The 15,726-nt window shown below is 33.9% G+C and overlaps 1 protein-coding gene across 1 annotated transcript in view; it reads left to right on the top strand.

The window, feature by feature from the left end:
- WASL (WASP like actin nucleation promoting factor) overlaps positions 1-15,726 on the top strand; it is a 78,561-nt gene that overhangs the window by 52,292 nt on the left and 10,543 nt on the right. Inside the window, exons 8-10 of the mRNA XM_017507655.2 lie at positions 5,872-6,025; positions 8,126-8,652; positions 12,090-12,198. Of these exons, the coding sequence (XP_017363144.1) occupies positions 5,872-6,025; positions 8,126-8,652; positions 12,090-12,198 (790 nt within the window). The remainder of the gene's footprint in view (positions 1-5,871; positions 6,026-8,125; positions 8,653-12,089; positions 12,199-15,726) is intronic.

Genomic DNA, 15,726 nt, shown 5'->3' with positions numbered 1-15,726 from the left:
TTATTACTTTACTGTATTTGGTGCACCACCGCTAGGTGGCAGTGGTCCCCTGGACCATGCCCTGCAGTAGCTATACAGGTGCTTTGTCCCAGATCCTTATTTAGATTATCAGTTTACCAGACCTTTTCCAATTGTTAACTATTAAAAAGATACTTTACGTAGAATTTACATACATTCCTAAAATGCAATTCAGTATCTTTCTTACTTACTCATTTCTTTATTGGTCAGTCTCACATTTTAGCATATATACTTTCCAATGATTTATTTTCAGCTTCATGACTGCCTTGATATCCGAGGCCTCTAGGCCACCTGTTTTTCAATTGTTTTACGTTGGTGAGACTTCTTTGCTTTTTATTTAATTAATGGGAAACTTGAGTTCTTTTAGATTCAAAATTAACTAGACATATCTGTTCACAAGAATATTTAAAAACCTTTTCCTGCAACGGTTGTCCTTAATCAGAAGGAGATAGTTTGTCATTTGTTTTTTGAAAAAGAAGAAAAACAGCCCCCCTTCATTATATGTGTACATAGTAATTGTTCTTAGAATGAGTATAATTTCATAAATGGAATAATTAAACTTTACTAGAAATGACTTGGGTGTGTACATCTGTTACCAAATCTTTTATATCCTTTACGTTAAAAAATGGCTCTCTACCTTAAATAGGTTATCACTTCTTTTTAGTGTGTCACTTGAAACAGATACTCAGTTTGGCTTTAGAATACCATTTTAAACTTATTTCCTGACATCTTCAAACTCTAAAGTAAATAACTATTGTCAACAGAAATAACCAGGTAACTAAACTTTTGAATGTGTAGGAATCCATTTTTTCTAAATTCTGGAAGTTGTTAGTAAACATTTATTGAATAGTTGTTGGACCACAGACCAACAAAACGGATAAATTGGTAAAGAAATAATGTATTATGGCATTTGTAAAATTAGCAGTGTCATCCACCTTGTAGTTTGACTTTCATGTAAGAGGTAGAATAGTTAATTGGAAGGGTAGTAGACTAGGAACCAAAATACTGGAGTACACCTTTTCTTCTGTCACTAATTGTATGACTTTATAAAGATCACCTGACTCTTACTGTCCTTCGTTTTCATTAATAAAATGGAAGGTGATTTTGAAAAGAAACTAATTTTCCATTTAATACTAATTTTCTATTTATCTCTGTAATCTGGATATTTCTATATAGACTTAAACAATGTTTAACTAGTACTAATGAAATTCATCTATAATGACTTAAAGAGATCATGTTGATGCATAACAGTATGTCCATGCCTGATTTTTGGGTAGAGGGAAGAGGGGTCTGACTACAGTAGGAGTTATTCCTTCCACGGAACACTTATATTTGTCCTTATCCATATTCTTGAATCTTCTTCAGAGACAGCTGAATTACTTTCTCTAGTGAGTTATAAATCAAGGTTATAAGAAGCTTATCTTTCAAAATATACTAGCTTGGATAATTTAAATCATTAAACTTAACTTTATGCAACTCTGTTTCCATGTTAATCATCTATAGTATAATAAATAGGTGGCTTTTACATAAGCTAAAGTGGCAGAAAATATTTTTCTTGTGTTTTGCTTTTATGTTTTACTGGTGAGTCTGATTGTTCTTTATAGTTGCTGTTTGAATACTTAGTTCAGGAAAGATCATATGAATAAAGTGAGTTCCTAATTCTAATATTCCAAATTCTGTCTTAATTCTTAAATTTTACTAAGATATAAAGATAAGAAGGTAAAAGTTATTTGTAGCACCTTATTGTGGATAGTGTTGCTGATACTGATTGGTAAAGATAAGTTAGAAGAAGAGAGAGGTCAGAAAGGGAGGAATGAGAAGCTAAAGCAGACCACCAGATAAGTCTGTGAAGGTCTGAGTGTAACCCCAATTCAACCTTCTAGCCCCCACATTCTGGGTATTCTCAGAAAGTCCTTTATTTTGTAAAACTGCAGTAAATGCTGAAATCTGATACCTGAACACCTTTGAAAATTCACATCCTAATCTCCTAATCAGCCTTTCAGGTCATTCTGCACTGTTTAACTCACTGTTACTTCTTGATCTAATTTTTCAGATTATTCCTGGACAATGAAAAAGCTTTTAATGATTTTATCCATATTATTCACTAGCTTTCATTTTTTTCTAATAAATTATTTCTTATCACTATCAGCAACTTCCCATGGAATTTTTTAATGAAATTGTAAATAAAACTTTGGGATTATTTATGTATTATATTTATATATAAATAGAGTTTGACTATTAACAGGTAAGAGTTGAATTTTGGTAATATTAAATTTCCAAATTATTTACTTTTTTGATAAGGTGACATGGCTTTCATAAATTTGTTTTAGCTCTGTTTTGTCTTTAATAGTAGAGTTGGGGAAAAATAGGTTATATACAGTTTACCCATGTAAATGAACATTTTTTTTCCAGATAATTTTAGTAAGTAGGATATACTGGCGGTTTGGGGCATAATTAAAGAATTACAGTCAAATTGGAATTTAAGGATCACCTAATATACATTAACCTTGAGAGTTCTATTTGCCATTTATTGATTATGTTGGGGATCCCCAAGACCATCCTCAGAAGTGGTGATTCACCTGAAGGACTTACAGGACTCAATCAATATATAGTTATACTCATGGCAAAGATTTATTACAGTGAAAAAATATAAAACAAAATCAGCAAAGGGAAAGACACATGGGATGAAGGTGAAGTAACAGATGTTGCACCTAATTCCTCCAATAATTAATTGTGACAACATGTGAAATCTTGTCTAAAGGAAAAGTTTGTTTGAGACGTGGTGCCCAGGGTTTTTGTTGGGGACTAGTTACATAGATATCCCCTATCTTGCAGTTACCAAGATTCCAGACTCCCAGAAGGAAAGTTGATGTTCAACATAAACTGCATTGTTAGCACAAACAATTTAAGCACAATAAGCCCACCTCATCAGGGAATAGTGGGAACCCTATCCAAGTTCCCAAATGGGTCAGCTGAGGGCCAGCCTTGCAGGTGACCCTTTCTAAGAAGAGCAGTCTCAAGTGTGCTGTGTTAAACTCTTTTCTGCACAACGATGTTAGTACTTCATACATTTTGGAAGTTGTCCTTAATGTAGTCACCTCAGAGGAACTTGGTCTCATCAGAGGATTTGTCAGAGAATCATATATAAAAATAGGATCTTTAAGGAACATGTGTTGCCCTTTAGTTGAATTTTTAAGAAATTTTTCAGTTGAATGCTTTGCATACAGACTTTCATACTTTTAAGATCAAGAATTTTATTTTTAATTGTAAGACAAGTTTTGTGCTACATTTAGTACCACTTCTGAGATACTATTAATAATATGGAAAGGTGCCTTTGATATTTTTACTGTTGATTCTTGCACAAGATGAGTGCTTTAAGAATGTTTGCATTTTTAAGTTTTTAAATTCTGTACTTCTGGTAGTCAAGGTGTATTCATACTGGTGGGGAAAATATCATTAAACTTAAGTATGCCAGTTTTGGAAAAAATGGTAATAATTTTGTATAAGTACCCTTTTTCCTCTTGACTAATCAAGTTGAAGAAAAGAGTTAAGCCTGTATTTCTTTGTTAAATTTAAAACAAAGTAGATACATATTTTACTTTTTTCATCCTTGTTATGAGATATGTTTCACTTAACCGTTGAGCAATGTGTTGGGTATGAGGCTATTATAATCAAAATTTAAGTGATCAGACTAATTATATTTAAATTCTAGCTGGAAGTTCATGTTCTTTATGAAATTTAATGTTATAAAAATGTAAGTTTGTTTTAAAATAGTGCATCTACATTAATTTCTTTAGGAACTTACAGGTTTTAGAAATTTAGGCAGCACTTTATGAAAAAATTAATGTGCAAGTTTAAAATAGAAATAATTTATAATAAAGTAATCCTACTTTAGGAAATATATTTACATTCTAAATTGTGGTTAGATATAATTGTTATCTTAAATTATATCCCTTTCATATTATTTTGGTTTTATTTGCAGGTCCTAATCTACCCATGGCTACAGTTGACATAAAAAATCCAGAAATCACAACAAATAGATTTTATGGTCCACAAGTTAACAACATCTCCCATACCAAAGAAAAAAAGAAAGGAAAAGCTAAAAAGAAGAGATTAACCAAGGCAGATATAGGAACACCAAGCAATTTCCAGTAAGACAGTTCTTTTACTCTTATCTTCACTTCTGATATTCATTGCTGCTCTTGATTTTTAACTTGTTAAAAGATTTTCTTTTCCTCTTGGGAGGGTACGTATATTCATCACTTGAATACCTTTTTAGCTATGCATTTGGTTAGCATTTTTGTGTGCGTGTGTTTTAAGGCAGTTGCTCGATAGACGTTCGTTGTACCTTACAGTTTATTTACTTTTTCAACTATCAGAAAAGAAAAATTTGATGAAGTTGTTTCTTCAGCTAATTGTTGGACATAAGAATGATTTCTCACTTTGCTCTATAAATACCACTTAGAAATTGTCTACATGTACTACTGCCTAGGGGCAGTAAAAACCTCTGGTATTTATATAATATATTTCAAGAAGTTCAATATGCATTATTTTATTTGCTCATTATGAAACCCCCATCCTCTCATATGTATAGTGCTTGGACTCGTATGCTAATTTGACAGTTAAGGAAATAGGTGCTCAGAGATTTTTGTCCAAAAATTTTAGGTTTCAGTTATTGGCAGAGTCAGGGCTAGCATCCTGTTCTTCTGACTCCTTGTACATAGTTTTTATCATAATATGGTTATATTTGTGAGAACTATTAGTTCAGACCAAAAATTCAAAGCTTTATAGATTGAATTTCATATATATTGTATTTATAATGCCCTTTGTGAATTTTATTTTTCTAATTTTTTCTATTTTCTACTTTAGGCACATTGGACATGTTGGTTGGGATCCAAATACAGGCTTTGATGTAAGTATGTTTTCAAATCATATACATTATAACTCTAAATATGTGGAGATATATTGGCCTAGATTTTTATTTTTATTATTTGTTTTGGGGTTTCTAGTATCTATTTGAATGTGCTTGTGTTTTGTGTATATATACAACCCATATTATTGTTATATCATTCATGGCTAAGTCTCTATAAAGACTTAGACCAAGGTTTTGTGTACCTTGGCTTTATACACTGTATAAATAAAATCCTTGTGCTTTGAAAGCCAAGAGCAGAAAATCATTTCTGCTAAGTAATAACTTCAGGGGAATGTATACCAAATTACTAGAAAGGAGTATAATCTAATTCTGAATATTCAGTTGTTGAATTATTTAGTTTTTTCATTCTCCTATTCTTTTTGGCAGTTTTGCCATTGTTTTATAGTGCTATGAAACTGCTGGCAAAAATTAATCAGTTTGGAGAAATTATTTTAAAGAGAAATTTGTTTTGTCATTGGAGTAAAAAGTCCTTTTGGTTATTTTTGTTATAGCTACAATGTTAACTCTGCAAACATACTGAGCACCTCTTTGTGCTGGGCATTGTGCAAGGTGCTTGGAATTACAGGAAGATCCTTGCTCTCAGATTTTCTAACTAATTTACTTTTTTTGTGTTTATTCCTAATTTTACATACTTACTTAGGACAAGGTGGAATATATGAGCATTGGAGATGTCTGAATTACGAATAGGCTAATAGAAATCTAAATGAGATGCCCTTTTTTGAAGGCAGAGGAACAAAAAAGAACAAAATAGGAAATCTATCTGTTCAGTTTTTCTAAATAAGATCTTTTAGTTAGCATGTAAGTAATGTTAAAAGTTTATGAAGGTAAAATAATTTCATGAGGACACAGGTGAGCCTTAAAATTATGTTTTTTTAAAATTGAGATATATTTTTATACTTAGCAGTTACCTTCTTTTGTAGTTGAATAATTTGGATCCAGAATTGAAAAATCTTTTCGATATGTGTGGAATCTCAGAGGCACAACTTAAAGACAGAGAAACATCAAAAGTTATATATGACTTTATTGAAAAAACAGGAGGCGTTGAAGCTGTTAAAAATGAACTGCGAAGGCAAGGTAACTTACATTTCTATTCAGCATTCTATTTGGTTTTTTTTTAATCTTTTGAGGTCGGTTTCATGGAAAACAGGTACATTCATACATGTGAACCCTTCCTTGAGCAGAATGTTTAAGTTTATGAAAAACTGGTTGGCCCATCATACTATGTCTTAACATTATTTTATTATAACTAAAAAAATTTGTAAGATTTTGTTTATTAAGTATTTATAAAAAATCCATACAAAATCTTCCAGCTTTTCTATTTTAAAGTAAAAACTTATAGTTGCCTAAATGTTTTATTTAAGGAATACTGTAAACCACCAGATTTTATTGTAATTCAGAAGGAATAATTTAAATATAATTACTTTCTAATTAGTAGTATAAACATTTTCAGAATATAAATAATATAAATCAATTAATTTTGAAATGCAAATTCTTTTTCTTGGATAAAGTATATAATTTTCTTGTGTACCTGGGAGCACAATTTACAACCTTTTAAGATTTGATATTTCTTTTAAAGCACCTTGTATTTTAGTTTTGTCTTAATAATTATCACAGTAAAATGCAGATAAAATAAATTTTCCAATATAACAGTCATCTTTTTCCTATCTTATTCATTTAGGACTGCTTTCTTTTTTTCTTCCTAGTTTTTGCGTACTCACAATATTGTAGTTGAGTAAAAACTCCAGTTAAAACATTTTTCTAAACAACTTAACTGTCATTTTAAATTAGACATTTGGTTTACTTGTGTCTTTTTCACTGCCAATGTTCATTTAATCTTTGATTCATTGATTGACTCATATAGTTTGTAAACATTATTATGCCAGTACTGGTCTCAGGATATTTAGATGTAAAGATAAGGTTTCTGCCATCAAAAATCTTAAGTCTCATATGGAAACCAATATGTAAATGAGCATAAGATCATAATTGGTATTGTGGAAACACAATGCTAATTCCACTGAAACTAGCATGATGCTAATTTACTTTGCAAAAAACCTATTTCCAAATTCTGTAGTTTTTTTTTGAGACACAGTCTTGCTCTGTCATCCAGGCTGGAGTACAGTTGTGCCATCTTGACTCATTGTAACCACCACCTCCTGGGTTCAGGTGATTCTCATGCTTCAACCATCCAAGTAGCTGGTATTACAGGCACATGCACTACCACACACCCCACTACTTATCATATTTTTAATAGAAACAGAGTTTTGCCCTGTTTGCCAGTCTGGTCTCAAACTTTTGGTCTCAAGTGATCCTCCTTCTTTGGCCTCCCAAAGTGCTGGGATTACAGCCATGAGCCATCACACTCAGCCAAGTTTGTTTTCCTATTCTATCTTAACATTTCTACTTTTGTAGGCTAAGAATGCTAATATCATTGCTACTAGAATAATAGTAATTTTTGTTAATAACTTTAATTTTGCAGTATATAGAAATTCTCAGTTAATTTGGTAATTATCTGTTCATGTCTTTTGAATAAGCAATTGAGCATTTCAGCCAAGCAACCAGCCTCCCATAGTGCCATTACTAGAATTGCCGACTATTTTAAGACATTATACTATAAAAGTACAAATGTAAATTAGATGACAAAGGCTCACATTTTGAAAGAAAAGCGTTATATTTGGGCTTTAGCTCAGATTAATGTGAATGAATGCTATTAAGTTATGCTACACTATGTAATTCTAAATGTGAATTGATTTTATTTAAAAAAACTAAGTGTACTTGATTCTTTTTAAAGAGGGTGGCATTCATTTATTTTTATTAAAATGTAAAATAATGCTGATTAACAAAATGTTTAATTTCATTGGTATATTTTCATTATTAGTTTGTAAAGTAGAAAGTGTTTATTCTCCTTCAGAACTGATTCTGATTCCTAAAAAGCAAACTGTTCTATTTTAGCTCATATTTTTTTAAGAAACAATAAGGAAGTGATCTTTAGGCCGACAATTCTCAAATAAAATTGTGAGATCATCTGTGCTCGAGTATCTTTGTAAAATAAAATGTGAAGATGAGGCCCTTTTATGATATTATTTGTTTTTTACACATGTTAAAATGAATTGCTTTTCAGTGTGATATTTGAGAGAAGAAAAGTGCATGTCTTCTTTTTTTCTGTTTGCATTTCAGCACCACCACCTCCACCACCATCAAGGGGAGGGCCACCGCCTCCCCCTCCCCCTCCGCACAACTCAGGTCCTCCTCCTCCTCCTGCCAGGGGAAGAGGCGCTCCTCCCCCACCGCCTTCAAGAGCTCCCACAGCTGCACCTCCACCACCGCCTCCTTCCAGGCCAAGTGTAGCAGTCCCTCCACCACCGCCAAATAGGATGTACCCTCCTCCGCCTCCAGCCCTTCCCTCCTCAGCACCTTCAGGGCCTCCACCACCACCTCCATCTGTGTTGGGGGTAGGGCCAGTGGCACCACCCCCACCACCTCCACCTCCACCTCCACCTGGGCCACCGCCCCTCACTGGCCTTGGCCTTTCTTCTGACGGGGACCATCAGGTTCCAACTACTGCAGGAAACAAAGCAGCTCTTTTAGATCAAATTAGAGAGGGTGCTCAGCTAAAAAAAGTGGAGCAGAACAGTCGGCCAGTGTCCTGCTCTGGACGAGATGCACTGTTAGACCAGATACGACAGGGTATCCAACTAAAGTCTGTAAGTAAGCTTTTTTTTTTTTTCTTTTTTTTTTTCATTTTAGATCATCTATGATAATGGAATTTTAAAGTAGTTTATTGAAAGACACTTTTGAAAAGTTTATACTTTATTTTTCTCTTACTAATTTACTCTTAACACTATAAATTTGAAAATATTTTTACATGCAATGACATGCATAAATTTTTAGTTCAGCTTTGATACATCTCTATAGCCATGTAACCCATATCTCTAAATCCAAATGTAGGACATTTCTATCACCCTGGAAGGTTTTCTCATGCCTCTTCCCAGTTAATTTTTCCATAAACAATCACCGATCTAAATATAGATTAGTTTTGCCTATTCTGGAACTTCATATGAATGGAATTTTATAGTATGTTTGCAATTCATTGTTCTAGACTTTACTTTCTAATAAAAGGTACTTTAAAGAAAAATCCTTATTAAGCTCTGAGAATTAAAAATAGCCCTACTTGAAACCAATTGCGATCACTTTAGGACATCTAAACCAGTGATCATGTTCTGAAGTTTTCATGTTCTGAAATTTAAATTAGTAGAGAATCAGACTCACAGAAATTGAAAGAGTTTTAACAGAATTTCTGACAGTGATGGCAAATAAATTTGGGATTATCTGATTTGGATGAGATAACCATTTAATCTTACAGGTCATTTAATCTTCTAGAGTTCAGCAAACGTTTTTCTGTAAAGGATCAGGTAGTAAAAATGTAGGCTTATATAGGCAATGTGGCCTCTTGTCATGACCACTCTGGTGTTTTACCACAGAAGCATCACAGCCAGTACGTAAATGAATGGACATGCTTGTGTTCTATAAAACTGTATTTGGATACTGAAATTTGAATTTTATATAACTTTCACATATAAAAAGTAGTCTTTTTATTTTCTTTGAACCATTTTAAAATGTAAATTCAAGCTTAGTTTTTAGATCGTTTAAAAAAAAAAGTCAAAGAACAGGCTGGATTTGTCCCATGGGCTCCAGTTTGCTGACTCCTACCCATCCTATAGCCTAACCTGTCTACATTTACATACTTACTTTGAAGTCTTTTATAACATGTTCTCCAGGACTTCAGGCAGGTCATGGACGATAGATTTTTCTGTGAAGTAAATGGAGATCACAGAGGACGTTTTAATAGAAAATTATTTTCCGGTGTAGGGATTAAAGTAACTTTCTAGATCTCAGAAGCTTTGTCTAAAAGGAGAGTGATAGATAGGAAACACACTAATTGAATGAAAACATGTAAACATAAGCATAGATTTAAGAAGACTCTGTTCTTTAAAATATGTTTAGATCTTTTATTTGCATATATTCAGGATGACAGATAAATAAATCTATAAACTATCATCTCTGTTCTCTTTCCCCATTTAGATCAGACTAAAGATCTCTCAGAAGCAGTTGACGAACTTTAAAGAGTGGTTAGTGGGGAGAATTAATGTCAAAATGACCACAGCCAGCTGGGTGTGGTGGCTCATGCCTGTAATCCCAGCTCTTTGGGAGGCTGAGGCGGGCCTATCACGAGGTCAGGAGATCAAGACCATCCTGGCTAACATGGTGAAACCCCGTCCCTACTAAAAATACAAAAAATTAGCCCGGCATGGTGGCACACACCTGTAGTCCCAGCTACTCGGGAGGTTGAGGCAGGAGAATTGCTTGAACCCGGGAGGTGGAGGTTGCAGTGAGCCAAGATCCACTGCACTCCAGCCTAGGTGACGGAGTGAGACTCAGTCTCAAACAAACAAACAAAAAATGACCACAGCCCAGCTTTTACCTTGGAATCTGTGCTAGTTCCTATGTCACTCTCATTCCTATGTCTTCCACTTTTTGTTTTCCCTTTTCACAACCAACTTCATTTCTTTCTCTCATTTAGCTATAATAAGGTGATTTTAAATTTTTAATGAACAAAGTTGTATCATTTATTTTGAAAAGTTAAAGTTAAATTTTCTATTTACTTTCTCCATAACTTTCTCCAATCCCAATGCTTTCTTTCTTTCCCAAAAAAACCCTGTTAATATCTTTTAGAAAGAAAAATATTTTCTATTCTTACATATTGGATAGGGGGCCGTTTTTATCCTAAATAATCACCTTCCTTTTGATTGCATTTAGTGCAGCCATAGAGTGCATATCAGTGAACCACTGGCATGTTATACATTTACTCTGAGTTCATAATTTTTTTTATAAAGACCATTTTGTGGTTGAAATTTCTATGGCTATGTTTCCATTAAGTAAGTCGTCAATTTATTCTGTGATGAATATGATTAACATAAAACATAGATTAAAGAGCTAGTAGGAAGCATTAAGTACTCACATATGTTTTAAATTCCCTGGTTTCAGACCTCAAATAGTACCCTGTTCAAGTAAGTACTTCAAAAAATATGTTTGATGAGATGTGCTCACCTCTGCTATGTGCTCTCTGCTTTACATTATCCCATTGCTTAAAGGTAGTCTAAATGTCCCTACTGCTGTTGTACTTCGAGAGCCTTGTGCAGAAATACAAAGCTCTGAAACTGTTATCTTTTTCATTTGTGGTACCTCTGTACGAGAAATAGTTAATACATAGTATTTAAATCCAAAATACTAAGCGTAGAATCAGTATCTTAGGGGGAGCCACTTTGAATTTTTTTTAAAAAAGGTGTTTAGTCCAGAAAGAACAAGAAGTATTAGAGGAAGAGTTGTACAGATCAAAATGAAAAGTTGAATTGTCTTTGAGAAATGATTAAGAATTTCAAATATATATAAAAGTTTTGAAATATATGTAAAAACATATAAAACATAGGTAATCATTTAGTTACAGCTATACTATTTCATCTGTAATTATAATTCTTTTTTCTTTAATGCACTTTGGCACAGCTAAGTTAGGGACTGTTAGTTGCCTAGTGAGGCAGATATATTTTGAAAGCTGCTCAGTTCATCTCCTAAAAAGAAATTATATACTATGAGAAAAGAGTATATATTTTGAAGGTATAAATATAACATAAAGGTGTAAAGCTGATTTTTTTGTAGGCAAACATAAGTTTCCACAGTTGTTTTTCAGTATCTCTAGTGTACTTTCCACATATTACCCTTTATAAAATGAGTTCCCTTGATAATAGCTTTAAAGCTGATCATCTAAGTCTTTATGTGCTGTGATAAACAGAGGTAACCCAGCAAGTATTATTCAAGAAAGGGTTTGTTATCTAAATATAAACATAGATTTGGAAATGCATTGTTGGCTTATACATTAAGATGGAAAGGAAATATTTTTAAATAATATCTTCAAGGCAGCACTTTGTTTCTTGTTAATTTAATTAATCTTGTCCTGGGCTTGCTAGTTTGATATCTTTTTTGTCTTTTATGATTAAAAAGTGATTCTAAGAAAGTAAGACTTTCTGGAGACAAAGATTCTTTGCCAAAGATTTATTACTGAGTTTTGCTAACTTTATTTTCCAAGGTGTCTGATGGCCAAGAGTCTACACCACCAACACCTGCACCCACTTCAGGAATTGTGGGTGCATTAATGGAAGTGATGCAGAAAAGGAGCAAAGCCATTCATTCTTCAGGTAGAGAGAGAGAGAGAGAGAGAGTGTGTGTGCATGTGTATTTAATAAATTTGAATGTTTGAAGTTCAGTTTTTTTTTTTTTAATTTTATGACTGTCTTTGCTAGCTTTCTGCTAATTGAGTAACTACTGATGTGGGTTCTAGGGTGTATCTTAAAAGTTGTTGCCTCTTTGACTAGTCTGTCTGAAACTTGACAGATGCAACACCACCACAGCCATAGCCATAAATTGAAAGAACAGCCTTGGGAAAATTGACAGTTTTGTTTCCTGTATCAGGAAATGCTCAAAGACTTCCTACCAAACAACTGCTAAACAGAACTTGAGATTTTTAGATTTCATTCCTGTGATATTACTATGACATAAAAAATTCAGGTGCTTTACCTCATCTGCAAGGATTAGAGCTAAGAATTTATAATTTTCACTGTTTCTAGAGTTTGCTAAAGAATACTAATTTTTCTTAAACCTTTCTTTATCATTTTCTAAAAGGTTATTTGAATAAGCCAGTACCTATTTTGAGGTTATTATTAAACATACACATACCATCATATGAATGAATATTTCTTTAAAGAAAGAACAAGCATATGGGTTTTACTGATTGGAGTGTTTGAGGTTTGCTAAATAGCTTTTCCAACATGATGTGCTAGAGTCAGATCTTACTAGATTTATTTAATCTCTGTGAGCCTCAGTTTCTCATTTGTTACATTGAGAGAATTCACAAAGCCCATGATAGATGTGAGAATTAAATAGTATGTCACTAATCAGCAGATTGCCTAGCACGTAGTAGGTGCTCACTAAATGTTATCTTCCTTTTCTTTGTTTCTCTGTAAGGATGTGCATGTCTTTAGATCCTTGAGCAATGTTTGTTTTCCTTAAATAGGCATATTCCTATCCTGCATTACAGAAATGGAGATAAATATTTACTGTGGAATAATAATAAATTTTAACAAAACAACAGAAATCTCTGCCTTCGTGGACATGCGTTAGGTCTAATAAGAGAGAGAGACAAGCAATAAACAAAGCAAACTAGAAAAACATACAGTATGTTAAGTGGTGACATGAACTAAGGACAAAATCTAATAGAAAAGGGAAATGAGGAGTTATAGGCTGTTGAGAGGGAAGTTCATTCTGAAATGGGACGATAAAGCCTGAGGTGACATTTGAGGAAAGACTAGAAGTTCAGGAAGTGAACCATGTAGAAAACTGGGGAAAGTGTATTCAATGGAAAGAAAAGCAAATGTAAAGTCTGTGAGGTTGAGAAACAATGAAGAGATCAGGAAGCTTGCAAGGGAGGGAGGGAAAGAGTAGTAAGGAATGAAATACAAGTAGTAGTAAGTCTGGAGACCCCTGACAGTAGCTTTTGTTTGTTTGTTTGTTTGTTTTTGAGACGGAGTTTCACTCTTGTTACCCAGGCTGGAGTGCAATGGCGCAATCTCGGCTCACCGCAACCTCTGCGTCCTGGGTTCAGGCAATTCTCCTGCCTCAGCCTCCTGAGTAGCTGGGATTACAGGCATGCGCCACCATGCCCAGCTGATTTTTTGTATTTTTAGTAGAGACGGGGTTTCACCATGTTGACCAGGATGGTCTCTATCTCTTGACCTCGTGATCCACCCGCCTCGGCCTCCCAAAGTACTGGGATTACATTCGTGAGCCACCGCGCCCTGCCAACAGTAGCTTTTATTCTGAATGTGATGGAAAGCCTTTGGAGGGTTTTTAGCAGAGTAATGATCCAAGCAAGAAATGATGGAGGCTTGAACCAGGTTTATAGCACCAAGAAGTGGTTAAATATTAGTTATATTTTGAATGTGGAGATCACTGGGTTTGCTGGTAGTTTGAAAGTGAAGGTAGAAATAAAGGGAAGAGTGCACGGTGACTCCAAGGTTTTTGACTTAAACAACTGGAAAAGGGAGACTTAGGAAGAAAAAGTTTGAAAGGGAAGATTAGGAGTTTGGTTTTACATTTAAATTTGAGATAATCTTAATTCAAATATAGATATGGAGTAGAATTTGGTTATGAGTCTGGAAGTCATAAGAGAGGTCTGAATTGCTAAATTGCATTCAATAGGATATACATAGACCCAGTATTTAAAGTTATGCTTCTGTCTATGGTATAGTATTCTTTAGTAAACTCTAGAAACAGTGAAAATTACCTAAGTTCTTAGCCATAATCCTCACAGATGAGGCAAAGCGCCTGAATTTTTTATGTCACAGAAATGTCACAGGAATGACATGTAAAAATCTCAAGCCTAGTTTGAAGGTTGCTTGCTAGGAAGAGATAAAGGTCTTCATTCTTTCCAGATAGGAGAATGTAAGCCTTCTGTGAAATACATGATTCCGAAAAAGAATTTATTCTATGCTGGTATCTGTGAGTTCTGTTAAACATTTCCCTACAATTAAGTTTTTTTTAAATAATATATAATAGTCATGCTAATATAATGACAATATAGGATTGTTTTTACTTATTTTCAGACTTGTTAGCTATTAGCTTTTAACTATTTAGCTATTAATATTTCTGCGGTAGTATCTCATGATGGAATTATTAGCTACTTCCCCCTCTTCACCATAGATACTGATAAATTTCTGTCTTTTGTCACTCTGTAAATACCAGCATAGTTGGGTGTTGATGCTTTTCATTCAGGTAAATTTTGTAAAGCATGTCTAGCAAAAGCTGGTAGCGAATTATTTCCCTTGCTAGAAAAGTAAACACAGAAGTTAACATGAAGTCAGTTGAACTCCTTTCCAAATAAATTCTGTAACAATTTAGAGCTGACCATCAGACATAAATAAATAATAAATAATTATTGCTATAAAAGTAACAACTTAGGCCAGGCATGGTGCCTCACACCTGTAATCCCAACGCTTTGGGAGGCCTAGGCAGGTGGATCATCTGAGGTCAGGAGTTCGAGACCAGCCTGGCCAAGATACTGAAACCCCGTCTCTACTAAAAATACAAAAATTAGCCAGGCATGGGGATCGGCACCTGTAATCCCAGCTACTCGGGAGGCTGAGGCTGGAGAATGACATGAACCTGGGAGGTGGAGGTTGCAGTGAGCCAAGATTGTGCCATTGCACTCCAGCCTAGGCAACAAGAGTCAAACTCCATCTCAAAAAATAAAAAGTAAAAATAAGTTACAACTTTGTTTAGGGCCAAGAGAAGTTAAAGTTGCCCCTCTTTGGCTTCTGTTAATTTTCAAGTTTTAATACCAGAGCTCAAGTACTTTTTCAGATCCTAAGACAATCAATTTTATATGGAGAAAAATAGAAGAAAAAGTTTGTTCTGTGTTCTGTACATGTAACCCACACATATGTCACATAGTCTTACTGGTTGTTTATCATTAAATGCAGTTACTCAGCTGCTGTCTCACTTTATATACTTGGTCTTCATGGGTCCTATGAGGTATATATATTTAAGAGGTTAAATATGGAAAGTCTGTATAATATAGAAGTATGTGCATAAAATCTAATGATATCTAAATATTCCTTCAACAAGTATTTATTGAACAGCTGATTAGTAGCACTGTTTTGGTGTTGAGG

The sequence above is a fragment of the Cebus imitator genome, unplaced genomic scaffold (assembly GCF_001604975.1).
Source record: "Cebus imitator isolate Cc_AM_T3 unplaced genomic scaffold, Cebus_imitator-1.0 Scaffold381, whole genome shotgun sequence".
Classification (NCBI taxonomy): domain Eukaryota; kingdom Metazoa; phylum Chordata; class Mammalia; order Primates; family Cebidae; genus Cebus; species Cebus imitator.
This window is presented reverse-complemented; position numbering and strand designations above follow the sequence as displayed.